Source organism: Oncorhynchus keta, chromosome 21 (genome assembly GCF_023373465.1).
Source record: "Oncorhynchus keta strain PuntledgeMale-10-30-2019 chromosome 21, Oket_V2, whole genome shotgun sequence".
NCBI classification, from domain to species: Eukaryota; Metazoa; Chordata; class Actinopteri; order Salmoniformes; family Salmonidae; genus Oncorhynchus; species Oncorhynchus keta.
This window is the reverse complement of record NC_068441.1, coordinates 47,452,240-47,475,810: the sequence shown is the minus strand read 5'-3', so window position 1 is coordinate 47,475,810 and position 23,571 is coordinate 47,452,240. Positions and strand designations below refer to the sequence as shown.

Below are 23,571 nucleotides of genomic sequence, written 5' to 3'. Positions count from 1 at the left end.
TGACTGGCTTCATCACTGCTTGGTATGGCAACAGCACCGCCCTTGATCGCATGTCCGAGCTCTCTGCCACCCAGGACCTCTATATCAGGCGGTGTGAAAGGAAGGCCCGTAAAATCGTTAAAGATTCCAGCCACCCAAGCTACAGACAGTCTCTGCTTCCGCATGGCAAGCAGTACCGGTGAATCAGGTCTGACACCAACAGAATCCAGCCATAAGGCTGCTAAATAGGTAACAGAATGGCTACACAGACTAGAATGGCTACACAGACCTTGTATTTATTCCTATTCAAACTCACAGGACTCTACACACAATATCCCTGCACATTGTAAATATGGTATTGGCATATAGCTTCTTACTTTCTCGTGTTCTTCTCACTTCTTATTTTGATTTCTACTTTATGTTATTTTTAGTACTGCATTGATTTTGATTACTGCATTGTTGGATTTGGAGTTTGCAATAAATTAATTTCACACTACCTGTCCTACTATGGCTTCAGGGGACATCAGGTATTCACACCTAACTCTAGCCCTAGCCTAAACCCTAACCCTGCCAGAAACGCTGTCCTACTATGGCTTCAGGGAACAACAGGTATTCACACCTAACTCTAGCCCTAGCCTAAACCCTAACCCTGCCAGAAACGCTGTCCTACTCCTGCTTCAGGGGACATCAGGTATTCACACCTAACTCTAGCCCTAGCCTAAACCCTAACCCTGCCAGAAACGCTGTCCTACTCCTGCTTCAGGGAACATCAGGTATTCACACCTAACTCTAGCCCTAGCCTAAACCCTAACCCTGCCAGAAACGCTGTCCTACTATGGCTTCAGGGGACATCAGGTATTCACACCTAACTCTAGCCCTAGCCTAAACCCTAACCCTGCCAGAAACGCTGTCCTACTCCTGCTTCAGGGAACAACAGGTATTCACACCTAATTATAGCCTTAATCCTAACCAGGGTTGTGGTCAATTCTACAAATTCCATTTGAATTCAATTCTCTCTCTGTGTAAATTCCATTTATTTTCTATTAAAAATCCAGTGTAGTCTTTGCATTTAGAGATATTTTAATTCCTTGGAATTCCAATGTTAGGTAAATTCAAGAATGCAATTCCCAATTCAATATTATCCTCAACAATTCCACAAATCCCAATTAGAATGAAATTCTCTCAGGCTTTAAGGCTGATCATGTCATTGTTCCGACAGCCTAGCTGTACTGGAAATATAGGAATACAGGTTGATATGATGCAAAACAAATCCTACAGTAAATGATTTATACTATGGTCATTAAATATTTATACTGTGGTCATTAAATATTGAATATTACAATTCCAATTCAATTCCAATTAAAACAAGTCTAAGCAGTCTATTTCCAATTCCATAATTTGAAGATTTTTAAAACTCTAATTTAATTTAATGTAAATTATTCACTTCATGAGTGATTTCTAGAATTGAATTGGAATTTGGACTTAACCCTGATTTTAACCCTGATCTTAACCCTGATCTTAACTCTGATCTTAACCCTGATCTTAACCCTGATCTTAACCCTGATCTTAACCCTGATCTTAACCCTGATCTTAACCCTGATCTTAACCCTGATCTTAACCCTGATCTTAACCCTGATCTTAACTCTGATCTTAACCCTGATCTTAACCCTGATCTTAACCCTGATTTTAACCCTGATTTTAACCCTGATCTTAACTCTGCCGGACATCCTTTCATACTCTTGCTTCAGGGGACAACAGGTATTCACAATAAACGTTTGCATCCCTCTCAGATCTCCAACAGGGTCTAGGAGGTAGGGTCTAGGAGGTAGGATCTAGGAGGTAGGGTCTAGGAGGTAGGGTCTAGGAGGTAGGGTCTAGGAGGTAGGGTCTCGGAGGAGGTAGGGTCTAGGAGGTAGGGTCTAGGAGGTAGGGTCTAGGAGGTAGGGTCTAGGAGGTAGGGTCTAGGAGGTAGGGTCTAGGAGGTAGGGTCTAGGAGGTAGGGTCTAGGAGGTAGGGTCTAGGAGGTAGGGTCTAGGAGGTAGGGTCTACGAGGTAGGGTCTACGAGGTAGGGTCTAGGAATCGATTCTGGACAGGGCTGACATATTATGCTTGGAGCCAGAAAAAACTATGCTGGTGATGTGGTCAGGCAAACCTTAGGGCAACTTTGCTTTGCTACATTAGCAGTATAATAATCCTGTGTTTCCTGTTTCCTTGTGTGTAGGTGGTGTGCCAGGCCAATCAGAACGGGTCTCAGGCAGAGTGCGAGCTGGGAAACCCCCTGAAGAGAGATGCTATACTGAAATTCTACATCATCCTCAGCACGTCTGCTATCACCATAGAGACCACGGAACTCACTGTCAACCTCCTGTTGGCTACGTAAGTCCTGGCTGGGCAACTCATTTTCGTAGTTGGTCTATTTAATGTATCTTAGGTTTCTCATACCGTAAAAAAAAACGGTTTGTTTTCATATCAATTCACAAGGTGGATGACTTTACTTGGTACTAGAGAAATACAGCTGCACTTGGAAGGGAATTGCTACTTTCAATATATGTATTCAAATTGAAATAGTCATTAATGAAGATAGACATTTTTTCCAGATTGCAATATGATGTGTGTATGTTGTCTCCTCCTCAGCATCAGTGAACAGCGAGACCTGGCCACAGTCACAGCCATGGCTAAAATCATCATAGAGCTCCCCCTGGCGGTCAGTGTGTAAGTCACACCCTCATGTCATTGGTGTGTCAAACTCATTTTGCCCCCGGAGGCCACATTCGGTACAGTGAGTCAGTAGGTCAATACACATTGACTGATATTTAACCCAGGATAGTGACAGTTGCTACTGTTTTCAGGGAGTTCTGAGGAACAAACAGTTAACAGTAGTACCATAAGGCTCCCAGGCTCTGTCCAGCTGTCCACTGACCCTATCCGCCTGTCTGTCTCTGTGTTGTTTCAGGCTGGCCAGACCACACCAGCTGTTCTTCAGTGGGGCCGTAAAGGGGGAGAGTGCCATGGAGACCCTGGACGATGTGGGGAGTGCTGTGGAGTTTGAGTTTACGGTGAGGAAGAGGAGACAAATCAAAAGTTGATGTAGCATGATAATGGCGGTGTTCACTTAAACAATCTCACTGGAGTAAGACCTCTTCCATTCCTGTCATTATTGAAAGAGATCTCCAAACAGGGCAACTTAATGTTAGATCCCTCATTTCCAAAGCAGTTATAGTCAATGAACTAATCACTGATCATAATCTTGATGTGATTGGCCTGATTGAAACATGGGTTAAGCCTGATGAATTTACTGTGTTAAATGAGGCCTCTCCTCCTGGTTACACTAGTGACCAGTCTTTTGAGCTTCTAGTCAGTCTACTCAATCACTTTTTATAGCTACTGTTTACAGGCCTCCTGGGCCATATACTGCGTTCCTCACTGAGTTCCCTGAATTCCTATCGGACCTTGTAGTCATGGCAGATAATATTCACATTTTTAGTGACTTTAGTATTCACATGGAAAAGTCCACAGACCCACTCTAAAAGACTTTCGGAGTCATCATTGACTCAGTGGGTTTTGTCAAACATGTCCTACTCACTGCCACAAGTCATACACCCTGGACCTAGTTTCATCCTGTGGAATAAATATTGTGGACCTCAATGTTTTTCCTCATAATCCTGGACTATCGGACCACCATTTTATTACGTTTGCAATCGCAAGAAATAATTTGCTCAGACCCCAACCAAGGATCATCAAAAGTCGTGCTATAAATTCCAGACTCGCTCCACCTACCCAAGGACGTCAGAGGACAAAAATTGGTTAACCATCGAACTGAGGAACTCAATTTAACCTCGTGTAATACTGTAGATGCAGTCGCACTGCTAAAAACAAAAAACATTTGTCACAAGAAACTAGCTCCCTGGTATACAGAAAATACCCGAGCCCTGAAGCAAGCTTCCAGAAAATACCTGAGCCCTGAAGCAAGCTTCCAGAAAATACCCGAGCCCTGAAGCAAGCTTCCAGAAAATACCCGAGCCCTGAAGCAAGCTTCCAGAAAATACCCGAGCCCTGAAGCAAGCTTCCAGAAAATACCCGAGCCCTGAAGCAAGCTTCCAGAAAATTGGAAAAGAAATGGCGCTCCACCAAACTGAAAGTCTTCCGACTAGCTTGGAAAGACAGTACCGTGGAGTATTGAAAAGCCCTCACTGCTGCTCGATTATCCTATTTTTCCAATCTAATTGAGGAGAATAAGAACAATCCTAAATTTATTTTTGACACTGTCGCAAAGCTAACTAAAAAACAGCATTCCCCAAGAGAGGATGGCTTTCACTTCATCAGTGATGAATTCATGAACTTCTTCGATGAAAAGGTCATGATCATTAGAAAGCAAATTACGGACTACTCTTTGAATGTGCATATTTCTCCAGAGCTTGGTTGTTCTGAGTCTGCACAACACTTCCAGGATCTACAGTAGGATCAATGGAGACACTCAAGTTTTTTAATTCTATATCTCTTTACACATTCATGAAAATATTCATGGCCTCAAAACCTTCAAGCTGCATCCTGGACCCTATTCCAAGTAAACTACTGAAAGGGCTGCTTCCTGTGCTTGGCGCTCCTATGTTGAACATAATAAATATCTCCCTATCCACCGGATGTGTACCAAACTCACTAAAAGTGGCAGCAATAAAGCCTCTCTTGAAAAAGCCAAACCTTGACCCAGAAAATGTAAAAAACTATCAGTCTATATTGAATCTCCCATTAATCCATAAAAAAACCTGTTGCGCCGAAATTCACTGGCTATGAAAATCCAACTGACATTTCCTCCTGAGGTGCTGACCTGTTGCACCCTCTAAAACCACTGTGATTATTGTTATTATTATTTGACCTTGCTGGTCATATATGAACATTTGAACATCTTGGCCATGTACTGTTATAATCTCCACCGGGCACAGCCAGAAGAGGACTGGCCACTCCTCAGAGCCTGGTTCCTCTCTAGGTTTCTTCCTAGGTTCCTGCCTTTCTAGGGAGTTTTTCCTAGCCACCGTGTTTCTAAAAATCAAATAAATGTTTGTTTGTCACATGCACCGAATACAACAGGTATTAGACCATAGCACTTTGGGACATCCGCTGATGTTAAAACGGCTTTATAAATATATTCGATTGATTGATTGATAATGTAGCACACGGATATATTTCTATGGCTGTGGACCTTGGAAGATATAAGATAAAAAGCTATGCAGTGTTGTGAAGAGAGCATTATATTAATATTTTGGTGTGTTTTTTTTCATTCAGTTAACTATTCACCCCTTCATGTTTTGATCAGGTGACCAACACCGGGCCGTCCCTGCAGACTCTAGGCTCCGCCTTCCTCAACATCATGTGGCCTCACGAGCTGTCCAATGGGAAGTGGCTCCTGTACCCTACTGCTCTCCACTTCCATGGCCATCCAGAAACACCCTGTACCCCCCACACCTCCCTCAACCCACGCAAGTTCTCCCACAGTTCTCCTTCTGACGACCAGCCACAGGCAGCAGGCCTGAAGGTAGGATTTTAGTGGTCTTGAGCCATAAGGGGTATATAATATTGTCCATAAATAACCCTATTGGACAAAAAGGGGTACACCTTCTCACACTCATGAGGGGCTAAAGCATAATTATATTGTTTGCCTAAAAGTATTGTTGTGGTTTCATGAGATGTCAAAAAAAATATATATAGGTATATTTGATATACGTGATATAATGTGTGTTGTCCTCTGCTTCATGTCCCTGTGAGCAGGCCAGGAGGAAGGGGCGTTCCAACCCAGAAGAGGAGGGCCATGTGATGACCAAGGGCAGTCTGGGAAGGACTACGCCTGCTGTGGCTGCCTCAGAGAGACGCAAGTCACTCAAACTGGTGAGAGAGAGAGGGAGGGAGGGACAGAAAGTGAGAGTGAGGGAGGGACAGAAAGAGAGAGGGAGAGAGATGTCAGAGAAAGAGAGAGACAGGGAAAGGGGGATACCTAGTCAGATGTACAACTGAATACCTTCAACTGAAATGTATCTTCCGCATTTAACCCAACCCCTCTGAATCAGAGAGGTGCAGGGGGACAGGGAACAAGAGGGATTACAATGGGGTTGTAACCATTGTTGGGGAAGCTACTCTGAAAATATAGTTCATCAAGTTACCAGTTACTTCACACTGGAAGAACTGAAGCTACACTAAAGCTACAGTGGCAAGAAGAAGTATGTGAACCTTTTGGAAATACCTGTACCTGGATAGTTCTCAAGCTTAGCCTTTTGTTAACAACACTGTCATCTCAGATTTTCAAAATATGCTTTTGAACCATAGCTAAACAAGCATTTGTGTTAGAGTATTGATAGCCTAGCATAGCATTTAGCCTAGCATTCAGCATGCAACATTTTCACAAAAACAAGAAAAGCATTCAAATAAAATCATTTACCTTTGAAGAACTTCAGATGTTTTCAATGAGGAGACTCTCAGTTAGATCGCAAATGTTCAGTTTTTACAAAAAGATTATTTGTGTAGACAAATCGCTCCGTTTTCTTCATCACGTTTGGGTAAGAAAAAAAACAAAAATTAAGTAATTAAAACGCAAACTTTTTTCCAAATTAACTCCATAATATCGACAGAAACATGGCAAACGTTGTTTAGAATCAATCCTCAAGGTGTTTTTCACATATCTATTCGATGATAAGTCATTCGTGGCAGTTTAGTTTCTTTTCTGAAGAAATGGAACACGCATGGACCTGGAGATTACGCAATAATTTCGACGCAGGACACCGGGCAGACACCTGGTAAATGTAGTCTCTTATGGTCAATCTTCCAATGATATGCCTACAAATACGTCACAATGCTGCAGACACCTTGGGGAAATGACAGAAAGGGCAGGCTCATTCCTGGCGCATTCACAGCCATATAAGGAGACATTGGAACACAGCGCCTTCAGAATCTGGGGCATTTCCTGTATGAAACTTCATCTTGGTTTCGCCTGTAGCATTAGTTCTGGGGCACTCACAGATAATATCTTTGCAGTTTTGGAAACGTCAGAGTTTTTTCTTTCCAAAGCTGTCAATGCTTGCTGTTTGGGGTTTTAGGCTGGGTTTCTGTACAGCACTTTGAGATATCAGCTGATGTACGAAGGGCTATATAAATAATTTTGATTTGAATGACATGCATAGTCGAGCATCTTTTCGTGACAAAATATCTTGTTTAAAACGGGAACGTTTTTTATCCAAAAATTAAAAGAGCTAAACTAATAAACTAATAACACACAGAAATTACATGTTTTTCATGTCTTTATTGAGCACACCGTGTAGAGATTCACAGTGCAGGGTGGGAAAAGTATGTGAACCCTTGGATTTCATAACTGGTTGATCCTCCTTTGGCAGCAATAACCTCAACCAAACATTTTCTGGTGATGCGGATCAGACTTGCACAACGGTCAGGAGGAATTTTGGACCATTCCTCTTTACAAAACTGTTTCAGTTCAGCAATATTTGAGTGTTTTTTATAGGACAGGGCAGATCTAACCAACATCTCCAATCTCGTCTCGTTGATTGGACTCCAGATTAGCTGATTTTGACTCCAGTTATCTTTTGGAGAAGTCATTAGCCTAGGGGTTCACATACCTTTTACAACCTACACTGTGAATGTTTAAATTATGTATTCAATATAGACAAACATACAATAATTTGTGTGTTATTAGTTTAAGCACACTATGTTTGTCTATTGTTGTGACTTAGATGAAGATAATATCAAATTTGATGATCAATTTATGCAGAAATCCAGGTAATTCCAAAGGGTTCACATACGTTTTCTTGCCACTGTATGTGTACACTCTCAGAAAAAAGATGCTATCTAGAACTAAAAGGGTTATTTGGTTGTCCCCATAGGATAACCCTTTGAAGAATGCTTTTTGGTTCTAGGTAGAACCCTTTTGAGTTCCATGTATAACCCTTTCCACTGAGGGTTCTATATGGAATCCACACTTAAGATAATACAGTTTACTGAACTAAAGCTACTTTGTGATATATTACCATATCTAAATCTGAAACGTCATAGACTACAAATCGTAAGAATAGATCACTTTGGAGTCAGATTTCAACAGAATGTGAAGTTTATCCTATTAATCACATAAACAGAAGTGAGAAATAGGCAGGTCTGATCTACACCGCTACATGGTAAAATAGTAGCGTGTAGTTCCAGTAGTTAGCTACACCGCTACATGGTAAAACAGTAGCGTGTAGTTCCAGTAGTTAGCTACACCGCTACATGGTAAAACAGTAGTGTGTAGTTCTAGTAGTTAGCTACACCGCTACATGGTAAAATAGTAGCGTGTAGTTCCAGTAGTTAGCTACACCGCTACATGGTAAAACAGTAGTGTGTAGTTCCAGTAGTTAGCTACACCGCTACATGGTAAAACAGTAGTGTGTAGTTCCAGTAGTTAGCTACACAGCTACATGGTAAAACAGTAGTGTGTAGTTCCAGTAGTTAGCTACACCGCTACATGGTAAAACAGTAGTGTGTAGTAACAGTAGTTAACTACACCGCTACATGGTAAAACAGTAGTGTGTAGTAACAGTAGTTAACTACACAATAGCTACATGGTAAAACAGTAGTGTGTAGTAACAGTAGTTAACTACACCGCTACATGGTAAAACAGTAGTGTGTAGTAACAGTAGTTAACTACACCGCTACATGGTAAACAGTAGTGTGTAGTAACAGTAGTTAACTACACCGCTACATGGTAAAACAGTAGTGTGTAGTAACAGTAGTTAACTAACTACACCGCTACATGGTAAAACAGTAGTGTGTAGTAACAGTAGTTAACTACACCGCTACATGGTAAAACAGTAGTGTGTAGTAACAGTAGTTAACTACACCGCTACATGGTAAAACAGTAGTGTGTAGTAACAGTAGTTAACTACACCGCTACATGGTAAAACAGTAGTGTGTAGTAACAGTAGTTAACTACACCGCTACATGGTAAAACAGTAGTGTGTAGTAACAGTAGTTAACTACACCGCTACATGGTAAAACAGTAGTGTGTAGTAACAGTAGTTAACTACACCGCTACATGGTAAAACAGTAGTGTGTAGTAACAGTAATTAGCTACACCGCTACATGGTAAAACAGTAGTGTGTAGTAACAGTAGTTAACTACACCGCTACATGGTAAAACAGTAGTGTGTAGTAACAGTAGTTAACTACACCGCTACATGGTAAAACAGTAGTGTGTAGTAACAGTAGTTAACTACACCGCTACATGGTAAAACAGTAGTGTGTAGTAACAGTAGTTAACTACACCGCTACATGGTAAAACAGTAGTGTGTAGTAACAGTAGTTAACTACACCGCTACATGGTAAAACAGTAGTGTGTAGTAACAGTAGTTAACTACACCGCTACATGGTAAAACAGTAGTGTGTAGTAACAGTAGTTAACTACACCGCTACATGGTAAAACAGTAGTGTGTAGTTCCAGTAGTTAACTACACCGCTACATGGTAAAACAGTAGTGTGTAGTAACAGTAGTTAACTACACCGCTACATGGTAAAACAGTAGTGTGTAGTAACAGTAGTTAACTACACCGCTACATGGTAAAACAGTAGTGTGTAGTAACAGTAGTTAACTACACCGCTACATGGTAAAACAGTAGTGTGTAGTAACAGTAGTTAACTACACACGCTACATGGTAAAACAGTAGTGTGTAGTAACAGTAGTTAACTACACCGCTACATGGTAAAACAGTAGTGTGTAGTAACAGTAGTTAACTACACCGCTACATGGTAAAACAGTAGTGTGTAGTAACAGTAGTTAACTACACCGCTACATGGTAAAACAGTAGTGTGTAGTAACAGTAGTTAACTACACCGCTACATGGTAAAACAGTAGTGTGTAGTAACAGTAGTTAACTACACCGCTACATGGTAAAACAGTAGTGTGTAGTAACAGTAGTTAACTACACCGCTACATGGTAAAACAGTAGTGTGTAGTAACAGTAGTTAACTACACCGCTATGGTAAAACATGGTAAAACAGTAGTGTGTAGTAACAGTAGTTAACTACACCGCTACATGGTAAAACAGTAGTGTGTAGTAACAGTAGTTAACTACACCGCTACATGGTAAAACAGTAGTGTGTAGTAACAGTAGTTAACTACACCGCTACATGGTAAAACAGTAGTGTGTAGTAACAGTAGTTAACTACACCGCTACATGGTAAAACAGTAGTGTGTAGTAACAGTATTTAACTACACCGCTACATGGTAAAACAGTAGTGTGTAGTAACAGTAGTTAACTACACCGCTACATGGTAAAACAGTAGTGTGTAGTAACAGTATTTAACTACACCGCTACATGGTAAAACAGTAGTGTGTAGTAACAGTAGTTAACTACACCGCTACATGGTAAAACAGTAGTGTGTAGTAACAGTAGTTAACTACACCGCTACATGGTAAAACAGTAGTGTGTAGTAACAGTAGTTAACTACACCGCTACATGGTAAAACAGTAGTGTGTAGTAACAGTATTTAACTACACCGCTACATGGTAAAACAGTAGTGTGTAGTAACAGTAGTTAACTACACCGCTACATGGTAAAACAGTAGTGTGTAGTAACAGTAGTTAACTACACCGCTACATGGTAAAACAGTAGTGTGTAGTAACAGTAGTTAACTACACCGCTACATGGTAAAACAGTAGTGTGTAGTAACAGTAGTTAACTACACCGCTACATGGTAAAACAGTAGTGTGTAGTAACAGTAGTTAACTACACCGCTACATGGTAAAACAGTAGTGTGTAGTAACAGTAGTTAACTACACCGCTACATGGTAAAACAGTAGTGTGTAGTGACAGTAGTTAACTACACCGCTACATGGTAAAACAGTAGTGTGTAGTAACAGTAGTTAACTACACCGCTACATGGTAAAACAGTAGTGTGTAGTAACAGTAGTTAACTACACCGCTACATGGTAAAACAGTAGTGTGTAGTAACAGTAGTTAACTACACCGCTACATGGTAAAACAGTAGTGTGTAGTAACAGTAGTTAACTACACCGCTACATGGTAAAACAGTAGTGTGTAGTAACAGTAGTTAACTACACCGCTACATGGTAAAACAGTAGTGTGTAGTGACAGTAGTTAACTACACCGCTACATGGTAAAACAGTAGTGTGTAGTGACAGTAGTTAACTACACCGCTACATGGTAAAACAGTAGTGTGTAGTTCCAGTAGTTAACTACACCGCTACATGGTAAAACAGTAGTGTGTAGTAACAGTAGTTAACTACACCGCTACATGGTAAAACAGTAGTGTGTAGTAACAGTAGTTAACTACACCGCTACATGGTAAAACAGTAGTGTGTAGTAACAGTAGTTAACTACACCGCTACATGGTAAAACAGTAGTGTGTAGTAACAGTAGTTAACTACACCGCTACATGGTAAAACAGTAGTGTGTAGTAACAGTAGTTAACTACACCGCTACATGGTAAAACAGTAGTGTGTAGTAACAGTAGTTAACTACACCGCTACATGGTAAAACAGTAGTGTGTAGTAACAGTAGTTAACTACACCGCTACATGGTAAAACAGTAGTGTGTAGTAACAGTAGTTAACTACACCGCTACATGGTAAAACAGTAGTGTGTAGTAACAGTAATTAGCTACACCGCTACATGGCTAAAAAAGTGTTTAACTACCGGAAACACTACCGAGAGTTGAATTTAGTTCAACTACCATCAAGCTACTGTAAAATGTAGTTAAATTACTGGTTTAACTAAATGTAGTTCACTACTCCACAACACTGGTTGTAATCAGGCCAGCACTATAGAAAACATCCCATAGCTCACATGTTACAAACATGCCCTTAGAGCCCTGTACCTCAACGCATCCATACTGTGAGTTTGATTGAATAGCAACTCTGCTATTCTCATCGATGGTCTTCCCAACACTCTGTGTAGGACTGTCTGCTGGGTTCAGCGCGCTGTGTGCTGTTCCAGTGTCCTCTCCACAGCTTCGCTGACTCTGCTGTCCTCAAGATCCAGGGACGCCTTTGGAACAGCACCTTTCTGGAGGTAAAACACCACATCACCTATCACATTATGTTATTATGTGGTAATAACAAAGACTACTGTTCCCACGATGCAATTCACCCCACACAACGCGTGGTGTAAAAGCACCTCCCTGAAGGTAAAACACCACATCACCTATCACATTATATTATTATGTGGTAATAACAAAGACTACTGTTCCCACGATGCAATTCACCCCACACAACACGTGTTGTAACAGCACCTTCCTGAAGGTAAAACAAACAAACACATTTTTATTTATTTTTTATTTTTTATTTCACCTTTATTTAACCAGGAAGGCTAGTTGAGAACAAGTTCTCATTTGGAACTGTGACCTGGCCAAGATAAAGCATAGCAGTGTGAGTAGACAACACAGAGTTACACATGGAGTAAACAATTAACAAGTCAATAACACAGTAGGAAACATCACATTACATTTCTATTCTAGTAATTTAGCAGACACTGTTATCCAGAGCGACTTACAGTAGTAGTGTATTCATTTCAACATAGCTAGCTGAGACGACATATCCCAATCATAGCAAGTACATTTTCCCTCCAAAAAGTATTTACATTTACATTTTTACATTTAAGTCATTTAGCAGACGCTCTTATCCAGAGCGACTTACAAATTATCATCAAAGTCAGTGCTAGTAGGAAAAAACAAGTGCCTTTTTTTTTGGCTTGTAGTTTATAGATAGATAAAACCTGCACTCATGTATTGTATTGTGTTTTTTAAAAACTTAGACTACTGTGCCCATAATGCAATGCACTATGCAGAACTTGTGGTGGTATGGCTACACAAGTGATGTACTTTGCTAGATGAAGCATCTGGTTTCAGCATTCATCAAAGAACAAACATAACACTACCCCTCAACAACACTACCCCTCAACAACACTACCCCTCAAACAACACTACCCCTCAACAACACTACCCCTCAACAACACTACCCCTCAACAACACTACCCCTCAAACAACACTACCCCTCAACAACACTACCCCTCAACAACACTACCCCTCAACAACACTACCTCTCAACAACACTACCCCTCAAACAACACTACCCCTCAACAACACTACCCCTCAACAACACTACCCCTCAACAACACTACCCCTCAACAACACTACCCCTCAACAACACTATCCCTCAAACAAGACTACCCCTCAACAAGACTACCCCTCAACAAGACTACCCCTCAACAACACTACCCCTCAACAAGACTACCCTCAACAACACTACCCCTCAACAACACTACCCCTCAACAACAACACTACCCCTCAACAACACTACCCCTCAAACAACACTACCCCTCAAACAACACTACCCCTCAAACAACACTACCCCTCAACAACACTACCCCTCAACAACACTATCCCTCAACAACAACACTACCCCTCAACAACACTACCCCTCAACAACACTACCCCTCAAACAACACTACCTCAACAACAACACTACCCTCAACAACACTACCCCTCAACAACACTACCTCAACAACAACACTACCCCTCAACAACACTACCCCTCAAACAACACTACCCCTCAACAACACTATCCCTCAACAACAACACTACCCCTCAACAACACTGCCCCTCAACAACAACACTACCCCACAACAACAACACTACCCCTCAACAACACTACCCCTCAACAACACTACCCTGCCCTCAAACAACACTGCCCCTCAACAACTGCCCCTCAAACAACACTGCCCTCAACAGCACTGCCCCTCAACAACACTGCCCCTCAACAACACTGCCCTAAACAACACTACCCCTCAAACAACACTGCCCCCTCAACAACACTGCCCTCAACAACACTACCCCTCAAACAACACTACCCCTCAACAACACTGCCCTCAACAACACTACCCCTCAACAACAACACTACCCCTCAACAACAACACTGCCCCTCAACAACACTACCCCTCAACAACACTACCCCTCAAACAACACTACCCCCCCTCAACAACACTGCCCCTCAAACAACACTGCCCCTCAACAACAACACTGCCCCTCAACAGCACTGCCCCTCAACAACACTACCCCTCAAACAACACTACCCCTCAACAACACTACCCTCAACAACACTACCCCTCAAACAACACTACCCCTCAACAACACTACCCCTCAACAACACTACCCCTCAACAACACTACCCCTCAACAACACTACCCCTCAACAACAACACAACCCCTCAACAACACTACCCCTCAACAACAACACTACCCCTCAACAACAACAACACCTCGGAACACTGTGGCCATTACTCTGTCACAGCTCCAACTTTTCATGTCTCTGCTTGGCACGTTTTCCCGAATTACCAACTCAATGCAAAGTGTATGTTAAATAGTAGCATTTGTATTGCTGAAACAGTAACTGTGAAAGGGTATGATGAAGGAGTGAGAGCATACTGTAACTGTAACAAGGCAACACGAGGGACACTTTGTGTTTTGTTATGACAATGTATAAATCATCATAAGCCGTCATTATCCGTGTTCCTCGTCATTCATTGTAAATGAAACAATGAGGAATGACTCATAGGAGTTGGCTACATCACACAGTGATCTCGGTCTCTTGCCAGGCTAAACTATTATAGACCATCTCATGTAAATATATGGTTGATAATGTCATTGATCATGTTTGGCCAGTGTAATGTCCTCTCCTTAGTAAATGTCTTTGTTGTGGAAGTCTTCTCTGCTTCTGCTTGCTCTTTGGGGTCTAGGCTGGCCTGCTATAAAGCACGATATGCCAAGACAACTATTGATGTTAAAAGGGATTTCTGTAACCTTTGATGGATACATCATGTATTGATGTGATCTCTTGCTGTCAGGAGTTTCCTTCAGACCAGGTTCTGGAGCTACTGGTCAGAGCCACGCTAATCTCCTTCACCTAGTAAATGACTAGTGTTAATCTTCTCTATCTTTTCTTCTCCCCCCTCCCTCTCTCTCTCTTTCTTCTCCTCTTTTTCCTTTTTCATGTCTCTCTCTCTCTCTCTCTCTCTCTCTCTCTTCTCTTTTTTATGTCTCTCTCTCTCTCCTCCTCTTTTCCTCTCTCCTCTTCTCTTTTCCATCCCTCTCTTTTCATCTCTCTTAGGAGTTCCCATCAGTCAGTGCTCTGGAGCTGCTGGTTAGAGCCAACATCACAGTCAAGTCCAGCATCAAACACCTGGTGCTGAGGGATGCTGCTGCACAGGTCACACACACACACACACACACACACACACACACACACACACACACACACACACACACACACACACACACACACACACACACACACACACACACACACACACACACACACACACACACTGAGAAACACACACACACAACACACACACACACACACACACACACACACACACACACACACACACACACACACACACACACACACACACACACACACACACACACACACACACACACACACACACACACTGAGAGACATACACACACACACACACACACACACACACACACACACACACACACACACACACACACACACACACACACACACACACACACACACACACACACACACACACACACACTGAAAGACACACACACATTGAGAGACACACATGCAATCAAACTGAGAGACACACACAGAGACACATACACACACTTAGACACACACACACTGAGTGACACACACACTCTTAACTATTACAATGAACAACTAGAGCCATGAGTTTTTCCTGATCACATGACCTGACCAGGAAAAGACTGTGTTCTAACTACTAGTGACACATACACAGTAAAGACAAGACACTTCACAATAAAACACTCATTACTTTATATGACTGTGTTTCCCCTGTAGATCCCAGTGATGATTTACCCAGAGGTTGGTCTGACTGCCCAGTACTGGATCCCCTGGTGGTGGATTCTCATAGCCATCCTGGCTGGTATCCTGGTGCTGTCTCTGCTGGTCTGCATCCTCTGGAAGGTACCAACACCTAGTATAACACACAATAAGCACCTCTATTACTGTTCCTACATATCTCTATTATCCTGGTGCTGTCTCTGCTGGTCTGCATCCTCTGGAAGGTACCAACACCTAGTATAACACACAATAAGCACCTCTATTACTGTTCCTACATATCTCTATTATCCTGGTGCTGTCTCTGCTGGTCTGCATCCTCTGGAAGGTACCAACACCTAGTATAACACACAATAAGCACCTCTATTACTGTTCCTACATATCTCTATTATCCTGGTGCTGTCTCTGCTGGTCTGCATCCTCTGGAAGGTACCAACACCTAGTATAACACACAATAAGCACCTCTATTACTGTTCCTACATATCTCTATTATCCTGGTGCTGTCTCTGCTGGTCTGCATCCTCTGGAAGGTACCAACACCTAGTATAACACACAATAAGCACCTCTATTACTGTTCCTACATATCTCTATTATCCTGGTGCTGGCTCTGCTGGTCTGCATCCTCTGGAAGGTACCAACACCTAGTATAACACACAATAAGCACCTCTATTACTGTTCCTACATATCTCTATTATCCTGGTGCTGTCTCTGCTGGTCTGCATCCTCTGGAAGGTACCAACACCTAGTATAACACACAATAAGCACCTCTATTACTGTTCCTACATATCTCTATTATCCTGGTGCTGTCTCTGCTGGTCTGCATCCTCTGGAAGGTACCAACACCTAGTATAACACACAATAAGCACCTCTATTACTGTTCCTAGATATCTCTATTATCCTGGTGCTGTCTCTGCTGGTCTGCATCCTCTGGAAGGTACCAACACCTAGTATAACACACAATTAAGCACCTCTATTACTGTTCCTACATATCTCTATTATCCTGGTGCTGTCTCTGCTGGTCTGCATCCTCTGGAAGGTACCAACACCTAGTATAACACACAATAAGCACCTCTATTACTGTTCCTACATATCTCTATTATCCTGGTGCTGTCTCTGCTGGTCTGCATCCTCTGGAAGGTACCAACACCTAGTATAACACACAATAAGCACCTCTATTACTGTTCCTACATATCTCTATTATCCTGGTGCTGGCTCTGCTGGTCTGCATCCTCTGGAAGGTACCAACACCTAGTATAACACACAATAAGCACCTCTATTACTGTTCCTACATATCTCTATTATCCTGGTGCTGTCTCTGCTGGTCTGCATCCTCTGGAAGGTACCAACACCTAGTATAACACACAATAAGCACCTCTATTACTGTTCCTACATATCTCTATTATCCTGGTGCTGTCTCTGCTGGTCTGCATCCTCTGGAAGGTACCAACACCTAGTATAACACACAATAAGCACCTCTATTACTGTTCCTACATATCTCTATTATCCTGGTGCTGGCTCTGCTGGTCTGCATCCTCTGGAAGGTACCAACACCTAGTATAACACACAATAAGCACCTCTATTACTGTTCCTACATATCTCTATTATCCTGGTGCTGTCTCTGCTGGTCTGCATCCTCTGGAAGGTACCAACACCTAGTATAACACACAATAAGCACCTCTATTACTGTTCCTACATATCTCTATTATCCTGGTGCTGTCTCTGCTGGTCTGCATCCTCTGGAAGGTACCAACACCTAGTATAACACACAATAAGCACCTCTATTACTGTTCCTACATATCTCTATTATCCTGGTGCTGTCTCTGCTGGTCTGCATCCTCTGGAAGGTACCAACACCTAGTATAACACACAATAAGCACCTCTATTACTGTTCCTACATATCTCTATTATCCTGGTGCTGTCTCTGCTGGTCTGCATCCTCTGGAAGGTACCAACACCTAGTATAACACACAATAAGCACCTCTATTACTGTTCCTACATATCTCTATTATCCTGGTGCTGTCTCTGCTGGTCTGCATCCTCTGGAAGGTACCAACACCTAGTATAACACACAATAAGCACCTCTATTACTGTTCCTACATATCTCTATTATCCTGGTGCTGTCTCTGCTGGTCTGCATCCTCTGGAAGGTACCAACACCTAGTATAACACACAATAAGCACCTCTATTACTGTTCCTACATATCTCTATTATCCTGGTGCTGTCTCTGCTGGTCTGCATCCTCTGGAAGGTACCAACACCTAGTATAACACACAATAAGCACCTCTATTACTGTTCCTACATATCTCTATTATCCTGGTGCTGGCTCTGCTGGTCTGCATCCTCTGGAAGGTACCAACACCTAGTATAACACACAATAAGCACCTCTATTACTGTTCCTACATATCTCTATTATCCTGGTGCTGTCTCTGCTGGTCTGCATCCTCTGGAAGGTACCAACACCTAGTATAACACACAATAAGCACCTCTATTACTGTTCCTACATATCTCTATTATCCTGGTGCTGTCTCTGCTGGTCTGCATCCTCTGGAAGGTACCAACACCTAGTATAACACACAATAAGCACCTCTATTACTGTTCCTAGATATCTCTATTATCCTGGTGCTGTCTCTGCTGGTCTGCATCCTCTGGAAGGTACCAACACCTAGTATAACACACAATAAGCACCTCTATTACTGTTCCTACATATCTCTATTATCCTGGTGCTGTCTCTGCTGGTCTGCATCCTCTGGAAGGTACCAACACCTAGTATAACACACAATAAGCACCTCTATTACTGTTCCTAGATATCTCTATTATCCTGGTGCTGTCTCTGCTGGTCTGCATCCTCTGGAAGGTACCAACACCTAGTATAACACACAATAAGCACCTCTATTACTGTTCCTACATATCTCTATTATCCTGGTGCTGGCTCTGCTGGTCTGCATCCTCTGGAAGGTACCAACACCTAGTATAACACACAATAAGCACCTCTATTACTGTTCCTACATATCTCTATTATCCTGGTGCTGTCTCTGCTGGTCTGCATCCTCTGGAAGGTACCAACACCTAGTATAACACACAATAAGCACCTCTATTACTGTTCCTACATATCTCTATTATCCTGGTGCTGTCTCTGCTGGTCTGCATCCTCTGGAAGGTACCAACACCTAGTATAACACACAATAAGCACCTCTATTACTGTTCCTACATATCTCTATTATCCTGGTGCTGGCTCTGCTGGTCTGCATCCTCTGGAAGGTACCAACACCTAGTATAACACACAATAAGCACCTCTATTACTGTTCCTACATATCTCTATTATCCTGGTGCTGTCTCTGCTGGTCTGCATCCTCTGGAAGGTACCAACACCTAGTATAACACACAATAAGCACCTCTATTACTGTTCCTACATATCTCTATTATCCTGGTGCTGGCTCTGCTGGTCTGCATCCTCTGGAAGGTACCAACACCTAGTATAACACACAATAAGCACCTCTATTACTGTTCCTACATATCTCTATTATCCTGGTGCTGTCTCTGCTGGTCTGCATCCTCTGGAAGGTACCAACACCTAGTATAACACACAATAAGCACCTCTATTACTGTTCCTACATATCTCTATTATCCTGGTGCTGTCTCTGCTGGTCTGCATCCTCTGGAAGGTACCAACACCTAGTATAACACACAATAAGCACCTCTATTACTGTTCCTACATATCTCTATTATCCTGGTGCTGTCTCTGCTGGTCTGCATCCTCTGGAAGGTACCAACACCTAGTATAACACACAATAAGCACCTCTATTACTGTTCCTACATATCTCTATTATCCTGGTGCTGTCTCTGCTGGTCTGCATCCTCTGGAAGGTACCAACACCTAGTATAACACACAATAAGCACCTCTATTACTGTTCCTACATATCTCTATTATCCTGGTGCTGTCTCTGCTGGTCTGCATCCTCTGGAAGGTACCAACACCTAGTATAACACACAATAAGCACCTCTATTACTGTTCCTACATATCTCTATTATCCTGGTGCTGTCTCTGCTGGTCTGCATCCTCTGGAAGGTACCAACACCTAGTATAACACACAATAAGCACCTCTATTACTGTTCCTACATATCTCTATTATCCTGGTGCTGTCTCTGCTGGTCTGCATCCTCTGGAAGGTACCAACACCTAGTATAACACACAATAAGCACCTCTATTACTGTTCCTACATATCTCTATTATCCTGGTGCTGTCTCTGCTGGTCTGCATCCTCTGGAAGGTACCAACACCTAGTATAACACACAATAAGCACCTCTATTACTGTTCCTACATATCTCTATTATCCTGGTGCTGTCTCTGCTGGTCTGCATCCTCTGGAAGGTACCAACACCTAGTATAACACACAATAAGCACCTCTATTACTGTTCCTACATATCTCTATTATCCTGGTGCTGGCTCTGCTGGTCTGCATACCGTAGAAGATACAACACATATCATATGACTCTCCTGTACCTATGGTACATTAATTACTGTACCTACATACAGTACATATAGAAATACACAAGTATGTGGACACCCCTTCAGATTAGTTGATTCAGCTATTTCAGATGTAAAAAAGTCTAGTCCATATCTCCTCTCTTCTCTAGTCCATATCTCCTTCTCTCTCTTCTCTAGTCCATATCTCCTCTCTTCTCTAGTCCATATCTCCTTCTCTCTCTTCTCTAGTCCATATCTCCTCTCTTCTCTAGTCCATCTCTCCTCTCTTCTCTAGTCCATATCTCCTTCTCTCTCTTCTCTAGTCCATATCTCCTCTCTTCTCTAGTCCATCTCTCCTTCTCTCTCTTCTCTAGTCCATATCTCCTCTCTTCTCTAGTCCATCTCTCCTCTCCTCCTCTAGTCCATCTCTCCTTCTCTCTCTTCTCTAGTCCATCTCTCCTCTCTTCTCTAGTCCATCTCTCCTTCTCTCTCTTCTCTAGTCCATATCTCCTCTCTTCTCTAGTCCATCTCTCCTCTCCTCCTCTAGTCCATCTCTCCTTCTCTCTCTTCTCTAGTCCATCTCTCCTCTCTTCTCTTCTCTAGTCCATCTCTCCTCTCTTCTCTAGTCCATCTCTCTTCTCTAGTCCATATCTCCTCTCTTCTCTAGTCCATCTCTCCTCTCCTCTCTTCTCTAGTCCATCTCTCCTCTCCTCTGTTCTATAGTCTATCTCTCCTTCTCTCTCTTCTCTAGTCCATCTCTCCTTCTCTCTCTTCTCTAGTCCATCTCTCATTTTCTCTCTTCTCTAGTCCATCTCTCCTCTCTTCTCTACTCGATCTCTCCTCTCTTCTTTAGTCCATCTCTCCTCTCTTCTCTAGTCCATCTCTCCTCTCTCCTCTAGTCCATCTCTCCTTCTCTCTCTTCTCTAGTCCACATCTCTTCTCTTCTCTAGTCCATCTCTCCTCTCTTCTCTAGTCCATCTCTCCTCTCTTCTCTAGTCCATCTCTCCTCTCTCTTCTCTAGTCCATATCTCCTCTCTTCTCTAGTCCATCTCTCCTCTCTTCTCTAGTCCATCTCTCCTCTCTTCTCTAGTCCATCTCTCCTCTCTTCTCTAGTCCATCTCTCCTCTCTTCTCTAGTCCATCTCTCCTCTCTTCTCTAGTCCATCTCTCCTCTCTCTTCTCTAGTCCATATCTCCTCTCTTCTCTAGTCCATCTCTCTTCTCTTCTCTAGTCCATCTCTCCTCTCCTCTCTTCTCTAGTCCATCTCTCTTCTCTTCTCTAGTCCATCTCTCCTCTCTTCTCTTCTCTAGTCCATCTCTCTTCTCTTCTCTAGTCCATCTCTCCTCTCTTCTCTTCTCTAGTCCATCTCTCCTCTCTTCTCTTCTCTAGTCCATATCTCCTCTCTTCTCTAGTCCATCTCTCCTCTTCTCTTCTCTAGTCCATCTCTCCTCTCTTCTCTAGTCCATATCTCCTCTCTTCTCTAGTCCATCTCTCTTCTCTAGTCCATCTCTCCTCTCATCTCTAGTCCATCTCTCCTCTTTTCTCTAGTCCATCTCTCCTCTCTCTTCTCTAGTCCATCTCTCTTCTCTAGTCCATCTCTCCTCTCCTCCTCTAGTCCATCTCTCCTTCTCTCTCTTCTCTAGTCCATATCTCCTCTCTTCTCTAGTCCATCTCTCCTTCTCTCTCTTCTCTAGTCCATCTCTCCTTCTCTCTCTTCTCTAGTCCATCTCTCCTTCTCTCTCTTCTCTAGTCCATCTCTCCTCTCTTCTCTAGTCCATCTCTCCTTCTCTCTCTTCTCTAGTCCATATCTCCTCTCTTCTCTAGTCTATCTCTCCTTTCTCCTCTAGTCCATCTCTCCTTCTCTCTCTTCTCTAGTCCATCTCTCCTCTCTTCTCTTCTCTAGTCCATATCTCCTCTCGTCTCTAGTCCATATCTCCTCTCTTCTCTTCTCTAGTCCATATCTCCTCTCTTCTCTTCTCTAGTCCATCTCTCCTCTCTTCTCTTCTCTAGTCGATCTCTCCTCTCTTCTCTTCTCTAGTCCATCTCTCCTCTCTTCTCTAGTCCATCTCTCCTCTCTTCTCTTCTCTAGTCCATCTCTCCTCTCTTCTCCAGTCCATCTCTCCTCTCTTCTCTAGTCCATCTCTCCTCTCTTCTCTAGTCTGTCTCTCCTCTCTTCTCTAGTCCATCTATCCTCTCTTCTCTAGTCCATCTCTCTTCTCTAGTCCATCTCTCCTCTCTTCTATAGTCCATCTCTTCTCTCTTCTCTAGTCCATCTCTACTCTCTCTTCTCTAGTCCATATCTCCTCTCTTCTCTAGTCCATCTATCCTCTCTTCTCTAGTCCATCTCTCCTCTCTTCTCTAGTCCGTCTCTCCTCTCTTCTCTAGTCCCTCTATCTTCTCTAGTCCATCTCTCTTCTCTAGTCCATCTCTCCTCTCTTCTCTAGTCCATCTCTCCTCTCTCTTCTCTAGTCCATCTCTCTTCTCTAGTCCATCTCTCCTCTCCTCCTCTAGTCCATCTCTCCTTCTCTCTCTTCTCTAGTCCATATCTCCTCTCTTCTCTAGTCCATCTCTCCTTCTCTCTCTTCTCTAGTCCATCTCTCCTTCTCTCTCTTCTCTAGTCCATCTCTCCTTCTCTCTCTTCTCTAGTCCATCTCTCCTCTCTTCTCTAGTCCATCTCTCCTTCTCTCTCTTCTCTAGTCCATATCTCCTCTCTTCTCTAGTCCATCTCTCCTTTCTCCTCTAGTCCATCTCTCCTTCTCTCTTTCTCTAGTCCATCTCTCCTCTCTTCTCTTCTCTAGTCCATATCTCCTCTCTTCTCTAGTCCACATCTCCTCTCTTCTCTTCTCTAGTCCATCTCTCCTCTCTTCTCTTCTCTAGTCCATATCTCCTCTCTTCTCTTCTCTAGTCCATCTCTCCTCTCTTCTCTTCTCTAGTCCATCTCTCCTCTCTTCTCTTCTCTAGTCCATCTCTCCTCTCTTCTCTTCTCTAGTCCATCTCTCCTCTCTTCTCTAGTCCATCTCTCCTCTCTTCTCTAGTCCATCTCTCCTCTCTTCTCTTCTCTAGTCCATATCTCCTCTCTTCTCTTCTCTAGTCCATCTCTCCTCTCTTCTCTTCTCTAGTCCATATCTCCTCTCTTCTCTTCTCTAGTCCATCTCTCCTCTCTTCTCTTCTCTAGTCCATCTCTCCTCTCTTCTCTTCTCTAGTCCATCTCTCCTTCTCTCTCTTCTCTAGTCCATCTCTCCTCTCT

General features: G+C 42.7%; 1 protein-coding gene across 3 annotated transcripts in view; it reads left to right on the top strand.

Annotated features, from left to right (window-relative positions):
* The window catches only part of LOC118399726 (integrin alpha-7), a 92,124-nt gene that overhangs the window by 55,669 nt on the left and 12,884 nt on the right, over positions 1–23,571 (top strand). For all 3 annotated transcript variants that reach the window (XM_052474058.1, XM_052474057.1, XM_052474059.1), the window contains exons 14-21: positions 2,202–2,356; positions 2,615–2,692; positions 2,934–3,036; positions 5,292–5,510; positions 5,744–5,860; positions 11,924–12,037; positions 15,129–15,227; positions 15,861–15,986. In XM_052474058.1, the coding sequence (XP_052330018.1) occupies positions 2,202–2,356; positions 2,615–2,692; positions 2,934–3,036; positions 5,292–5,510; positions 5,744–5,860; positions 11,924–12,037; positions 15,129–15,227; positions 15,861–15,986 (1,011 nt within the window). The remainder of the gene's footprint in view (positions 1–2,201; positions 2,357–2,614; positions 2,693–2,933; positions 3,037–5,291; positions 5,511–5,743; positions 5,861–11,923; positions 12,038–15,128; positions 15,228–15,860; positions 15,987–23,571) is intronic.